The sequence below is a fragment of the Aquarana catesbeiana genome, linkage group LG06, assembly GCF_042186555.1.
Source record: "Aquarana catesbeiana isolate 2022-GZ linkage group LG06, ASM4218655v1, whole genome shotgun sequence".
NCBI lineage: Eukaryota > Metazoa > Chordata > Amphibia > Anura > Ranidae > Aquarana > Aquarana catesbeiana.
The window spans coordinates 266,036,440-266,051,404 of NC_133329.1; the positions used below are offsets into that span (position 1 = coordinate 266,036,440).

Consider the following 14,965-nt stretch of genomic DNA (forward strand, 5'->3'; position numbering starts at 1 on the left):
TACCTGTCAAGAAGAAGAGTAAGCGTCCCTCTTTCAAACGCACTCTTTCCCCAGCGCCGGGGGCTTCAGCCTCCAGGCAGTCTCGACAGCCGCCTCCGTCGGGGTCCAGAGACAAGAGTGAACCCCAGGGACAAAAGAGGTCCTGGGGAAAGAAGCCTACTAGGCAAAACACTAAGACCTCTGCATGAGGGGGCGCCCCCGCTCACTCGAGTGGGGGAAGACTGCGACAGTTCTCAGAGCTCTGGCAGGAGGACTTCCAGGACAGATGGGTAATCTCCACGGTAACCTTAGGGTACAAGCTGGAGTTTCAGGAATTCCCCTCTCCTCGGTTCCTCAGATCAGGTGTTCCCAGAGACCCAGAGAAGTACCAGTCGCTCCTTCTAGCGTTAGGGCGACTTTTGTCGCAGGAGGTCATTATGATAGTTCCCGCAAAGGACCAGGGATTGGGCTTCTATTCCTACCCTTTTACGGTCCAAAAGCCAAATGGGGATGTCAGGCCCATTCTGGACTTAAGGGATCTGAACCGATTCCTAAGGATTCAATCCTTCCGCATGGAATCAATTTGAACAGTAGTTCCCACCCTGCAGGGAGGAGAATTTCTGGCATCAATAGACATCAGAGATGCATATCTGCATGTGCCCATTTTTCCTGCTCATCAGAAGTTTCTGCGCTTCGAGGTAGGAGGGCGCCATTTCCAGTTTGTGGCTCTGCCTTTCGGGATAGCCACTGCATCTCGAGTGTTCACAAAAATCTTGGCTCCTCCTCTGGCCAGATTAAGGGCTCAGGGTATAGCTGTCATAGCATACCTAGATGACCTGCTCTTGATAGACTGGTCGGTAGCCTCTTTGAATGGAAACTTGAGGACCACAGTCCGGTATCTAGAACACCTGGGTTGGATCCTCAACTTAGAAAAGTCTTTCCTAAAACCAGTAAGAAGACTGGAGTATTTAGGTCTGATTATAGATACAAGCCAGGAGAAAATATTTCTACCCCAGGCAAAGATCACTGCTTTGAGAGAGCTGGTTCTGACAGTAAGGACCAAGAAGGGTCCCTCAGTCCGCCTTTGTATGAGGCTACTAGGGAAGATGGTGTCTTCATTCGAAGCAGTTCCCTATGCTTCGTTTCACTCAAGAATGCTGCAACACAGTATTCTGTTGACCTGGAACAAGAAGGTTCAGGCATTAGACTTTCCGATGCACCTGTCGCATGCGGTGCGTCAGAGCCTCAATTGGTGACTCATACCCGAGAACCTGCAGAAGGGGAAATCCTTTCTACCGGTTACCTGGACGGTAGTAACAACAGATGCCAGTCTGTCAGGTTGGGGAGCAGTTCTGGAACAGGCTGCAGTCCAAGGGATATGGTCCAAGACAGAGAGGACCTTACCCATCAACATTCTGGAGATCCGGGCGATACATTTAGCTCTAAAAGCCTGGACTATCAGGCTACAGGGTTGTCCGGTCAGGATCCAGTCCGACAATGCCACAGCAGTGGCTTATGTCAATCATCAGGGAGGCACCCAGAGCCGAGCTGCTCAAAAGGAGGTGAACCAGATCTTAGTCTGGGCAGAGATGCATGTGCCATGCATATCGGCAGTTTTCATCCCGGGAATAGAGAATGGGCAGGCGAACTATCTAAGCCGCCAGCAGTTACTTCCAGGGGAATGGTCTCTGCATCCCGACGTCTTTTGGGCCATATGCCAAAGATGGGGGGTTCCAGATGTAGATCTCTTTGCATCCCGATTCTACACAAAGATAGACAGATTTGTGGCAAGGACAAAAGATCCTCTTGCATGCGGGACGGATGCGTTGGTGATTCCGTGGCATCGGTTCTCACTGATTTACGCATTCCCGCCTATTCTGCTATTACCACGACTCCTTCGCAGGATCAGGCAGGAAAGGAAGTCGGTACTTCTGGTGGCCCCCGCTTGGCCCAGAAGGACTTGGTATGCAGAAATAGTAAGGATGACGGTGGGTTCCCCGTGGACCCTACCGGTACGCCCAGACCTGTTATCTCAAGGTCCGGTGTTCCATCCTGCCTTACAAACGCTAAATTTGACGGTTTGGCTATTGAGACCCACGTTCTGAAGAGTCGTGGGCTCTCAGGTCCTGTCATATCTACCTTGATTAATGCAAGGAAGCCATCTTCCAGGATGATTTATCATAGAGTCTGGAAAGCTTATATAACCTGGTGTGAATCCAGAGGTTGGCATCCCAGGAAATATGTCATAGGTAGAATTCTTGATTTTCTACAATTAGGATTAGAGATGAAGCCGGCCTTGAGTACCATCAAGGGCCAGGTCTCTGCTTTATCAGTATTATTTCAGCGGCCACTTGCTTCGCATTCTTTGGTCCGAAATTTTATGCAGGGGGTGATGCGTCTTAATCCTCCGGTTAAAGCGCCCCTAAACCCCTGGGACTTGAACTTGGTCCTGGCTGTGTTACAAAGACAGCCTTTTGAACCAATAAGTCAGATTCCTTTGGTCTTGTTGACAAGGAAGTTAATTTTTCTGGTGGCCATCTCTTCTGCTAGAAGAGTATCAGAATTAGCAGCTCTTTTCTGTAAGGAGCCTTATTTGATTATACACAAGGATAGAGTGGTACTGCGCCCTCATCCTAGTTTTTTACTGAAGGTGGTTTCTGATTTTCATTTAAACCAAGACATTGTTCTGCCTTCCTTTTTTCCAGATCCCTGTTCTCCGGAAGAGAGATCTCTACATTCGTTGGATGTAGTAAGAGCAGTTAAGGCCTATCTAGGGACAACTGCTCAGATCCGCAAGACGGATGTTTTGTTTGTGCTGCCAGAGGGTCCCAATAGAGGACAGGCAGCGCCAAAAGCTACCATTTCTAAATGGATTCGATAGTTGATCATTCAAGCTTACGGTTTGAAACAGAAGATTCCTCCGTTTCAGATCAAGGCACATTCCACAAGGGCTATTGGTGCTTCTTGGGCAGTGCATCACCGGGCCTCTATGGCTCAAATCTGCAAGGCCGCAACCTGGTCTTCAGTTCATACATTCACCAGATTCTATCAGGTGGATGTGAGAAGGCATGAGGATATCGCCTTTGGGCGTAGTGTGCTGCAGGCAGCGGTACAGGGTCCTCAGGTCTGTTTGCACCCTACTTGGTCGTGGTTCCCCCCCCTCAGGTAGCATTGCTCTGGGACATCCCATCAGTAATTACTGTGGCTCTGTGTCCCGTGATGTTCGAGAAAGAAAATAGGATTTTTTAAAACAGCTTACCTGTAAAATCCTTTTCTTTCGAAGGACATCACGGGACACAGAGGTCCCGCCCCTCTTCTAATACACTATATTGCTTGGCTACAAAACTGAGGTATCCCTGCAAGGGGGAGGGATTATATAGGGGGTTGAACTTCCTGATAGGGTGTGCCAGTGTCCAATCACCAGTGATACCTATATAACCCATCAGTAATTACTGTGGCTCTGTGTCCCGTGATGTCCTTCGAAAGAAAAGGATTTTACAGGTAAGCTGTTTTAAAAAATCCTATTTTTGTGATTTGCCTGTGGCCTTGGTGGCTTCCAAGCCATCTGCTGCAGAAAATGTTGTGCTTCTGAGTCACTCGAGTCCTTGACTCAATTTTGTTTTGAGCGTGAGTGTTCCTCAGTGGACGAGAAAGAAGATAGGATTTTGCTACTCACTAAAAAATTATTTTCTTGTCCATTGAGAGACACAGATCTGTGTATATAATCATGCTCCCAGTACTGCTTTGCTACAGAACTGAGACATGCTGATAGTAAGAGCGATTATCTAAGGGTAGCCTACCGTTCGTTTTTTTGTTTGCCAGTGTAGGTGTCAGTATGGCACAAAGGTTAAAGACTTCCTGTGCCCCAGAGTGGACTCCAAGAAAGTAACAACAAAGGAGAAATGGCGCAAAATACCAGCCAAACATGAAAAAACAATCAAGATAAAAAATATGAAATATAAAAAATGTCCAAAAAAGCGGTATAGGACTGTAATGTAAGCGTATATGAAAGATAGATGGTGATGTCTAAAACCATATACGCTAGGAAGCTGAAGTTCCAAGATAATGGAAAGTTCAAATAAAAATGATACTGGACACCAGCGGCAGCTCCCTTGAGAGTAGAAGCAAAAACTCTGGAAGGCAATATGGAGATAAAAAGGTGCGCCAATCTAAGTGCAGTATCCAAAAAAACTTTACTAAATGTATAAAAATGAACGGCCAAATGGCTACTCACAATGGATCAGTAGGGATAAGGCATGTAATAACATAGAGATGGCCCATAGGCAAAACCGCAGCAGCTCTCAGTGCAGGGTCCCAAGATGGTGTGAGACGCTGTGGGAGATGTAGGCAGGCTGTCCGTGGTGTGCAGTCCTCTGCTGGTGGGGGCTTTGGCATGACATCGCAGCTATCCCGCTCCCCCCATGCCAAAGCCCCACCAGCAGAGGACTACACATCACGGACAGCCTGCCTACATCTCCCACAGCGTCTCACACCATCTTGGGACCCTGCACTGAGAGCTGCTGCAGTTTTGTCTATGGGCCATCTCTATGTTATTACATGCCTTATCCCTACTGATCCATTGTGAGTAGCCATTTGGCCGTTCATTTCTATACATTTAATAAAGTTTTTTTGGATACTGCACTTAGATTGGCGCACCTTTTTATCTCCATATGGACTCCAAGAAAGGGATTTTATAGTGAGTACAAAAATCCCATAATTTTAATGTTCACTCTTAACGGGGTAGCTTAGAAAATCCAATGTGTTTCTTGGGCCCAGGTGCTTCCTCTTTAATCAGGGCTTATGCTTTGCATAAATAAAAACAGTAGAGCTTGGTTTAGGTTACTTAATGGAAGAACTTGGCAGTAACAGTAATTCAAAGTGGTTCTAAAGATAAAAGGTTTTTACTGTAATGCATTCCATGCATTAAGGTAAAAAACCTTCCCTGTGCAGTTCCTGTGCAGCTCCTCACAGAGAGCAGCTTGCTATGGAGGCACTCAGCAGGGAGGAGGACCGCAGCAGAGAAATATCGGGGCTTCTCTGTGCAAAATTATTGCACAGAGCAGGTAAGCATAACATGTTTGTTATTTTTAAAAATATGTCCTTTAGATTTACTTTAACAGCCAATTCAAAAATCACCTGAGCCCCAAAACTCATAGCTTTTCTATGGTAACCTTTGAGTGAACAGTAAAAATAAAATATTTTGGAGTCTTAGACCTTTGGAGCTCTCAGACTTTTTACACATGTATCCTAAACTCTGGGTCCCCCAGAATATACATTACCTCTGATTCTCTGCAAAACATTGCAGTTATCAGTTGGAATATGTGGCTCCAGCATGTTGGGATACAGCAGGATAGCTAATTTCTAAATCTATTTATTCTCGCTGTCTAAACCTTCTGGAACAGCCTTAAAGCTGAATTCCAGGTATGTATTTTATAGCATAGTTACATTGCTCCAGCTTGAACCAATGTAAGATGCATATGCCAAACCTTTGGGATCCTTGTGAAAGCTGGAAACCATTGTAGTATTTTCTGCTGCTATAGTAATCGCCATTGCCTTCCAGGTGCCATGGTGAGCAGCTGCCCTGCTGCTTAGTGAACATAACATGTTTGTTATTTTTAAAAATATGTCCTTTAGATTTACCTTAACAGCCAATCCAAAACTCATAGCTTTTCTATGGTAACCTTTGAGTGAACAGTAAAAATAAAATATTTTGGAGTCTTAGACCTTTGGAGCTCTCAGACTTTTTACACATGTATCCTAAACTCTGGGTCCCCCAGCTAGGGGCATCCTGTTTTATTGGGAGCAGCTTCAGCAGAGCTACTGTACTTCACAGGAACTCAACTGACACAACGAGTGATTGAGAATGTAGCCTCAGTGCCTCAACTCAACTGACTATCACCGCAAGCTACTTAGAATGGAATTCTAGCACCCCATATGTTTCATATTTGTGCATGAAATGTGTATACATCAGGGACATGCAGTCAGGGGAGGCAAGTAAGGCAGAGCCTCACCTGCCATGAACATAAAAAAAAAAAATTAAAAAAAAAATGATTGAGCTTTGAGTGTTGTAGCTCGGTAACCAGGGGGGTAGGTAGCAGAAGTCCTGCCACCACTGGTCAAAATGTGGGGCTCCTAGCACCTATGGTTCAGGAGATGCAGTACTCTTTTCGCAGCCTATCAGAAGCTATATACAGTGCAGCAAGTTTAAATACAAGCTTGCACATGCTGTTTGCAGCAGACAGAGGATGAGCTCACGGTGCCTATGACTTCTTGTTAGAGGCACTGAGCTCAATGGACAGCTTGGAGCTTTGGACCAATGGTAAAGCACCATTGGTCCAAGTTGTCCAATAAAAATGCTGCAGGTGGAGGCTCTCCTCTCACTAAAGTGTGATAGAGCCTAGGTTCACATTGGTACGATTTATCATGCGATTTGACATGTCAAATTGCATGCCAAATCGGCGGCTATTGCTGGCAATGGCACCATCTGAATCGGTGCAGCGCGAACTTTGGTTAGAAATCTTGCGAGTTCAGCTAAACTTGCATTATTTCTAACCCGCAGCAATGCGAACCTATGCAGAAGGGGTAATGTGTCTAAAAGACAAATGCTCCCTTCCGGCCCAGCCCTCTTAACTACAAGGAAAAACCATGGGTTTATGGGTATAAGGTTTCCCCATAAACCCATGTTTTTCTCACACAGTTAAGAGGGAGAATCTGCTGCTGAAAATGTACTTTTTTTAATCAAGCTAAATAATATATTATTATGCTATATGTTATAACATAATAATTTATTATTTATCTATTTACTATGAAATTACTGGTTTGAAGTTTTAACTTCAAAGTTCAGTAAGTTGTCCGTTAAGCCACATGCTTTAGTACAATTTTTGAAAATATAGTAAATGACATTAAAAATAATATATAATAATTATTTGTATATTACTTATGGTAATTAACCCCTTGCCACCCAGGCCAATTCCGACACTTCTCTCCTACACGTAAAAATAATAATTTATTTGCTAGAAAATTACTCAGAACCCCCAAACGTTATATATAAATTTTTTAGCAGACACGCTAGAGCAGGGGTAGGTAACCTGGGGCCCTCCAGCTGTTGTGGAACTACATTTCCCATGAGGCATTGCAAGGCTGGCAGTTACAATTACTCCCAGAGGCATGATGGGACTTGTAGTTCTGCAACAGCTGGGGGGCCCCAAGTTGGCTACCCCTGCCCTAGGGAATAAAATGGTGGTCGTTTCAGCTTTTTATTTCACACGGTATTTGTGCAGCAGTTTTTCAAACATTTTTTTTTTTTTTCATGAAATAAAAAAAAAACGCTAACATTAGCCTGATTTTTATTTTTTTTTAATAATTTTTAGTAAATAACCCTGAACCCTTTATTGTTTGTTTATTACTGTAATATTTCTGGCTTCAAAAAATAAAGAGACTTCTTTTATTTTTTCTACAATCTTTATTGTCATCTTTGCTAGTAATATTGTTTCCAGCATGAGCAAAAAGGGTGACTGAAAAACAGTGTTTGTAAATATTTTTGGTAAATGAGTAGAACTGCAATCGCCTACACATAATGAGAATCAAATACGTAACCTGTGTGTATCTTGCTCTTATACTAGCCAGTGCCTCACCAGCCTATCTTACATCTATCTTACACTTACACAGTTTCACTTTAACTCTTATGCCGTGTACACACGGGCAGACTTTTCGGCATCAAAGGTCCGACGGTCTTTCCGACGGACTTTCAACTGACTTTTGAGGGACTTTTGACGGACTTTCGAACGAACGGACCTGCCTACACACAATCACACCAAAGTCCGACGGATTCGTACGTGATGATGTACTACCGGACTAAAATAAGGAAGTTCATAGCCAGTAGCCAATAGCTGCCCTAGCGTCGGTTTTCGTCAGTCGGACTAGCATACAGATGAGCGGATTTTTCGACTGGACTCGAGTCAGTCGGAAAGATTTGAAACATGTTTCAAATCTAAAGTCCGTCTGATTTTTGCTCGAAAAAGTCCGCTGCAGGTCCGATGAAGCCCACACATGTTCGGATTGTCCGACGGATTCGTCCCGTCGGACCAGTCCGGTCGAAAAGTTTGCCCGTGTGTACACGGCATTAGGGGGCTATTTATAAACATTTTCACACAACTTTCACCCAAGATGCATTATTCTGTGGTGAAAGTTGTGTGAAGCTTGTAGGAAAATGTATAAATAAACTGCCCAGTGTTGATTTCGTTACTTTTGTAATGTGTATACCATATACTGGATCTATTCTGAAGTTTGTAACATTTGTTTTAGTTTTATTTTTTCAACCACTGCTAATACTAGTAAAAATATGATGTTTGCTACTTTTATTATTTTTACTTCATAAAATTGTGACAGCAAATGCATACGCTTTAATGTCTTTGCATAGGTATGTGCTATGGCCACAGCTAAGCTGAATACCTTACTGCAGACCAAAGTGATTGAGAACCAAGAAGAAGCTTGTTTTCTGTTGGGCAAACTGGAAGGGATTCTCAGCAAATCTATCCAAGAGAAATCAGAAACCTATTCATTCCTTGTTCCCATTGTCAGGACTTTGGTGTCTAAAATCTATTACTTGCTTTTTATGAATCTCCATCTACCTTCACTTCCAATAACTAATGGCAGCCCTTCCTTATTTGAAGACTTCCAGGAATATTGTAGTTCTGAGGAATGGAGAATCTTTATAGATAAATATGTAAGTATTTTTTTATTGCCATTGATTTTCCTACTAACATGTTTATATTGCAGAATGTGTAGGTAAGCTGCATCTGACGCTGTGTCTAACAGAACAGGCACATTCATGTTGTGTATGATGAGGAGCAGATACAGACATATTCTGAGGAATTCAACAAAGCATTCCCAACAACTTTCTTTAAAACTACCTGGACCCATTACAGACAAACTTTTGTGACAGTTTTGGTAACTGTACCAACACGTGCAAAACAATCAAGTCATCCTTACAACCAACACTTGCTATGGCTGTGACAGATTCATAAACAATTGTCAGCAGTTCGCAGACTAGGAAACTGGTGATTATTTTAATTCAACTTTAAGCTGACATACAGAGATGCAAGCGCACACTGCGAGGCATGTCTTTGCCTTATTGAAGTCCCCAAAATACGTCTGTACCTGCTCTTCATCATACATAGTATGTACAGACACCCTATGTATGAGAGAGAGCAGGTACGTACACCCTGTGTATGACAGAGAACAGGTTCAGACACCCTGTGTGTGACAGAGAACAGGTACAGACACCCTGTGTATGACAGAGAACAGGTACAGACACCCTGTGTGTGACAGAGAACAGGTACAGACACCCTGTGTGTGACAGAGAACAGGTAAAGACACCCTGTGTGTGACAGAGAACAGGTAAAGACACCCTGTGTATGACAGAGAACAGGTACAGACACCCTGTGTGTGTCAGAGAACAGGTACAGACACCCTGTGTATGACAGAGAACAGGTACAGACACCCTGTGTATGACAGAGAACAGGTACAGACACCCTGTGTATGACAAAGAACAGGTACAAACACCCTGTGTGTGACAAAGAACAGGTACAGACACCCTGTGTGTGACAAAGAACAGGTACAGACACCCTGTGTGTGACAGAGAACAAGAGGTACAGGTTGTGGAAGAATGTTGTTATTAACCTCCTGTAGGCTGAACATATATTCCAGAGGTCTGATTGTGTTTTCTCTCAATAGATTATACCATACATGAAACAATATGAAGTGGATACATTCAGCAAAAGTCATGAGCAGATGGCACTTTACTGGAAAGAATGTCATGAGGCGCTCATGGTGAATATCCACAAAAGGGAAAGAGAGCGTGGTGAAAGCAAGCTGAAATTTCAGGTAGCTTTTATATAACAACTTTTATCCTTTATTTTCTTTCTAGATTCTAAATTTGTGCGAACACAGACATTGCATGTGATTCGCACCCGCACTGCGGGCCGATTGCATGCAATGTCTGTGCAATTCGAGTTCAGCCATACAGTTGTATGGCTGAACTCGCATTGAATTTGCACAAAAAAGGTGCAGGGACTCCCCCCCCCCCCCCCCCCATACTGAAATCAGATCGCATGGGTGTTCTCACCTATGTGATCTGATTCCTGTGTGAGTTTACAGTTCGCACTGCAATCTGTAAACAGATCTGAGGGTGTCATTAACAATGTATTGACACCCTCAGCGGTCCACAGAGGGCAGTGCGAACTGCCTGCGAGGGAGATGTGATGCGGGAAACAGCACTGTAATTGCACTGGTTCCCGCATAGCACAAGTGTGAACCCAGGATAGAGGAAGTGAACATGAGAGCTTTAAGCTGCAGGGGACAAGGTAGATATCTCAAAAGATATTTTGAGATGAGATATTTCTTTCTCGAACATCACGGGACACAGAGCCTCAGTAATTACTGATGGGTTATATAGGTATCACTGGTGATTGGACACTGGCACACCCTATCAGGAAGTTCAACCCCCTATATAATCCCTCCCCCTTGCAGGGATACCTCAGTTTTTACGCCAGTGTCTTAGGTGATGGACGTGTAAAGATGTCCTGTGCTGAGCTCCAAAGGGAATATCCTAAGATCCTATACTGGGGCAAGCCAGGCGAACCGGATCCATTCAAAGTGTCTTTTCATGGCCGAATTGAATGGTACCCGGGCCTCGTGTCCGAAGAAACGAGGTTGTACCCGTAATGCTTCTCTTTTTAGAGAGCTGGACCCCGCAGATCAGAAAATGGCTTTAAACTTCCTAATTTCTGGCGAGGTGCTTTACGGTCCCAGAACTGTTGGATCCCCCTATTCGTAGGGGGCCCCAGTCTCTGACGGTTTTTTCAAACGGAGCCCACCGTGAGAGGTGAAGATTGGGTCTGTGTAAACAGCACCCTGCAGCTGGATAAGGTAAGAGGAGATTCCACAGAATTTTTGAGTTCTAGTGGCTTTTCTCCTTTAAAGCGGGGGTCCACCTATCTATCGTTTTTTTTTTTTTGAGTTCATTCACAAACTTTTCTTCTCATGATTATCTACTCACATGTTCTGTGTAATAAGTCCACCTGTGTCCGATTTCGTTGTAAAGAATAACTTATAAAATTCACTGAAGGCGGTTTCCATCTTCATTGTGGGCATTTGAAGCCCACAAGCATGTATTTCCTGGATGCTGTGAATGCTGTGCTCCCAGCATTCACCGAGATGTTGTGATGATGCTGTTGCACAATGCATGCTGGGAAGCCTGAGACTAGCTCCCAGGGGACGGTGGGAGGTCTGGGAGAGGCTAGAAACACGCCTACTCCCATGGGAGGAAAACCAGGAGGTGCTAAGAAGATTAGAAAAAAAAAGGTAATTACGGCGATTTAAATTTTTTTACACAGCATGTCAGCATCTAGGCAAGGAAGAGAATGCATAGAGATAATGTTCAAAATTTGGGTGGAACCCCGCTTTAAGGTAAATGCATGCTATGCCTATTGTGACCACCGGGGGCTGCCAAGAGCACAAACCTGCACATGCTGACTGTCTGTCTCAGTGTTTTTTCATCGCTGTTTATGTCCCAGCGTCTCAAGCCGGCTGCAAGGTAAGATGGAAGGGGGGATTTCTCATGTTTGAATGTTCCCCCCTAGGCTAGAGAGGGGCCACAGGGGTCTAGAAAGTGGTTATACCACCCCGGCTCTGCGGCCTAATGGCCACCATCTCTGAAGATAGCCGTTTAGGCAGATCTTGCTACCAGCCTCTCTCTCTCCCCTCCCCCTCCCCCAGCCTTTCTCCAGAAGCATGACAGGAGAGTCGGCCAGCGTGGGAAGCACTCGTTTTTTTCAAAACTCGAGGGGGGGGGGGCGGTAGAGGAGGGGGTGGGACGTCAGCACAGGTGTTTAGACTCCCACTCAGGCCAGCTGCAGGCTATTAAAGGCACTCTGTACAGGTGCACACAGCCTTCTGAGAGACACAGAGCTGACGGTCGCATGTAAGGTGGGAAACAGGCATTCTCCTAGGCAGCATTTACTGAAGTAACACCAGACTGAGCATTGGGTAGCAAGGCTTTTTGCCAGACTACATCGCTCAGCGGGCAGTGTTCATTTGTATACCTCACACCTTGTTGCTTTGCACTATGGGTAGAAGAGGTTCAAGCACCCCAGGAACCAGAGACACTAGGGTATCTCGTTCAGGTTCTGAGGGCCCCCTGTCGGCAGCATCCTCCCCCCTAAAGATGGGCCAGGGACAGCTAGCCAGGGAGAGCCATCGGGATCAGGGGCTACACCTGCTTCTGGCACTTCAGCCCCTGTATATATTACACAAGAGGTTTTTTCCTCAACCATTAATGGTCTAGAGGAAAGATTAATGGCCGTGATTACGTCTTCACTCAGTGGAAGAATACGCACTAGGCTTTCCTCTGTTCCCCAAGACCCTCAGACAGAGGAGCTCTGGGATAAAGGAGATGAATCCCTTTCAGAGGATCAGGATGGGACGGATGATTCCTCTTCGGAGGATTCAGGTGGAGAGGGACCCTCTGCGACTTCCCAAGAGGAGAAAGTCTTAGTGCAGATCCTCACTGGATTGGTCCGCTCCACATTTAAGTTGCCCATACCTGAAACTGCTAAAGAATCCTCTTCTGCTTTGGGGTCACTGAAACCTTTCCAAGCAGCACATGCTTTTCCTGTTCATACTTTACTTGAAAAGCTCATTTATTCTGAGTGGGATCACCCAGACAAACATTTTTTTCCGCCGAGAAAGTTTTCAACACTTTATCCGATGGAAGAAAAGTTTATTAAAATGTGGGGAATACCGGCTATTGATGCCGCCATTTCCTTCGTAAATAATAGCCTGACTTGTCCTGTAGACAATGCTCAGATGCTCAGGGATCCTGTAGATAAAAGGATGGAATCCCTATTGAAGGATGTTTTCTCCTTAGCAGGATCAGTGGCCCAACCTGCAGTAGCAGCGATTGGAGTCTGTCAATACTTAAGAGACCATGTTAAGCAAGTCATCAAAGTATTACCTGAACAGCAGGCCCAGGGGTTTGCTAACCTTCCAGCGGCCTTATGCTTTGTGGTTGACGCCATTAGAGATTCTATCGTGCAAACCTCCCGTCTTTAACTGGGGTTGGTGCATATACGTAGAATCCTATGGTTGAAAAATTGGTCAGCCGAAGCACCATGTAAGAAGCTACTGGCTGGGTTTCCATTTCGTGGTGCAAGGTTGTTTGGAGAGGACTTGGATAACTATATCAAGAGAATCTCTTGTGGGAAAAGCACTCTCTTACCTGTCAAGAAGAAGAGTAAGCGTCCCTCTTTCAAACGGACTCTTTCCCCAGCGCCAGGGGCTTCAGCCTCCAGGCAGTCTCGACGGCCGCCTCCATCGGGGTCCAGAGACAAGAGTCAACCCCAGGGACAAAAGAAGTCCTGGGGAAAGAAGCCTACTAGGCAAAACACTAAGACCTCTGCATGAGGGGGCGCCCCCGCTCACTCGAATGGGGGGAAGACTGTGACAGTTCTCAGAGCTCTGGCAGGAGGACTTCCAGGACAGATGGGTAATCTCCACGATAACCTTAGGGTACAAGCTGGAGTTTCAGGAATTCCCCTCTCCTCGGTTCCTCAGATCAAGTGTTCCCGGAGACCCAGAGAAAAAGCAGTCGCTCCTTCTAGCGTTAGAGCGACTTTTGTCGCAGGAGGTCATTATGATAGTTCCAGCAAAGGACCAGGGATTGGGCTTCTATTCCAACCTTTTTACGGTCCAAAAGCCAAATGGGGATGTCAGACCCATTCTGGACTTAAGGGATCTGAACCGATTCCGAAGGATTCAATCCTTCCGCATGGAATCGAATCGAACAGTAGTTCCCACCCTGCAGGGAGGAGAATTTCTGGCATCAATAGACATCAGAGATGCATATCTGCATGTGCCCTTTTTTCCTGCTCATCAGAAGTTTCTGCGCTTTGAGGTAGGAGGGCGCCATCTCCAGTTTGTGGCTCTGCCTTTCGGGATAGCCACTGCACCTCGAGTGTTCACAAAGATCTTGGCTCCTCCTCTGGCCAGATTAAGGGCTCAGGGTATAGCTGTCATAGCATACCTAGACGACCTGCTCTTGATAGACCGGTCGGTAGCCTCTTTGAATGGAAACTTGAGGACCACAGTCAGGTATCTAGAACGCCTGGGTTGGATCCTCAACTTAGAAAAGTCTTTCCTAAAACCAGTAAGAAGACTGGAGTATTTAGGTCTGATTATAGATACAAGCCAGGAGAAAATATTTCTACCCCAGGCAAAGATCACTGCTTTGAGAGAGCTGATTCTGACAGTAAGGACCAAGGAGGGTCCCTCAGTCCGCCTTTGTATGAGGCTACTAGGGAAGATGGTGTCTTCATTCGAAACAGTTCCCTATGCTCAGTTTCACTCAAGAATGCTGCAACACAGTATTCTGTCGACCTGGAACAAGAAAGTTCAGGCATTAGACTTTCCGATGCACCTGTTGCATGCGGTGCGTCAGAGCCTCAATTGGTGGCTCATACCCGAAAACCTGCAGAAGGGGAAATCCTTTCTACCGGTTACCTGGACGGTGGTAACAACAGATGCCAGTCTGTCAGGTTGGGGAGCAGTTCTGGAACAGGCTGCGGTCCAAGGGGTATGGTCCAAAACAGAGAGGACCTTACCCATCAACATTCTGGAGATCCGGGCGATACATCTAGCTCTAAAGGCCTGGACTATCAGGCTACAGTGTTGTCCGGTCAGGATCCAGTCCGACAATGCCACAGCAGTGGCTTATATCAAGCATCAGGGAGGCACCCGGAGCCGAGCTGCTCAAAAAGAGGTGAACCAGATCTTAGTCTGGGCAGAGATGCATGTGCCATGCATATCGGCAGTTTTCATCCCGGGAATAGAGAAATGGCAGACGGACTATCTAAGTCGCCAGCAGTTACTTCCAGGGGAATGGTCTCTGCATCCCGACGTCTTTTGGGCCATATGCCAAAGATGGGGG

General features: G+C 45.5%; 1 protein-coding gene across 6 annotated transcripts in view; it reads left to right on the forward strand.

Moving 5' to 3' along the window:
* NBEAL1 (neurobeachin like 1) overlaps positions 1-14,965 on the forward strand; it is a 371,002-nt gene that overhangs the window by 271,195 nt on the left and 84,842 nt on the right. For all 6 annotated transcript variants that reach the window (XR_012244983.1, XM_073633306.1, XM_073633307.1 and 3 more), the window contains 2 exons: positions 8,399-8,704; positions 9,715-9,864. Coding sequence is in view for 5 of the 6 variants with exons in the window: in XM_073633306.1 (XP_073489407.1) it covers positions 8,399-8,704; positions 9,715-9,864 (456 nt within the window). In the remaining variant the exon portion in view is untranslated. The remainder of the gene's footprint in view (positions 1-8,398; positions 8,705-9,714; positions 9,865-14,965) is intronic.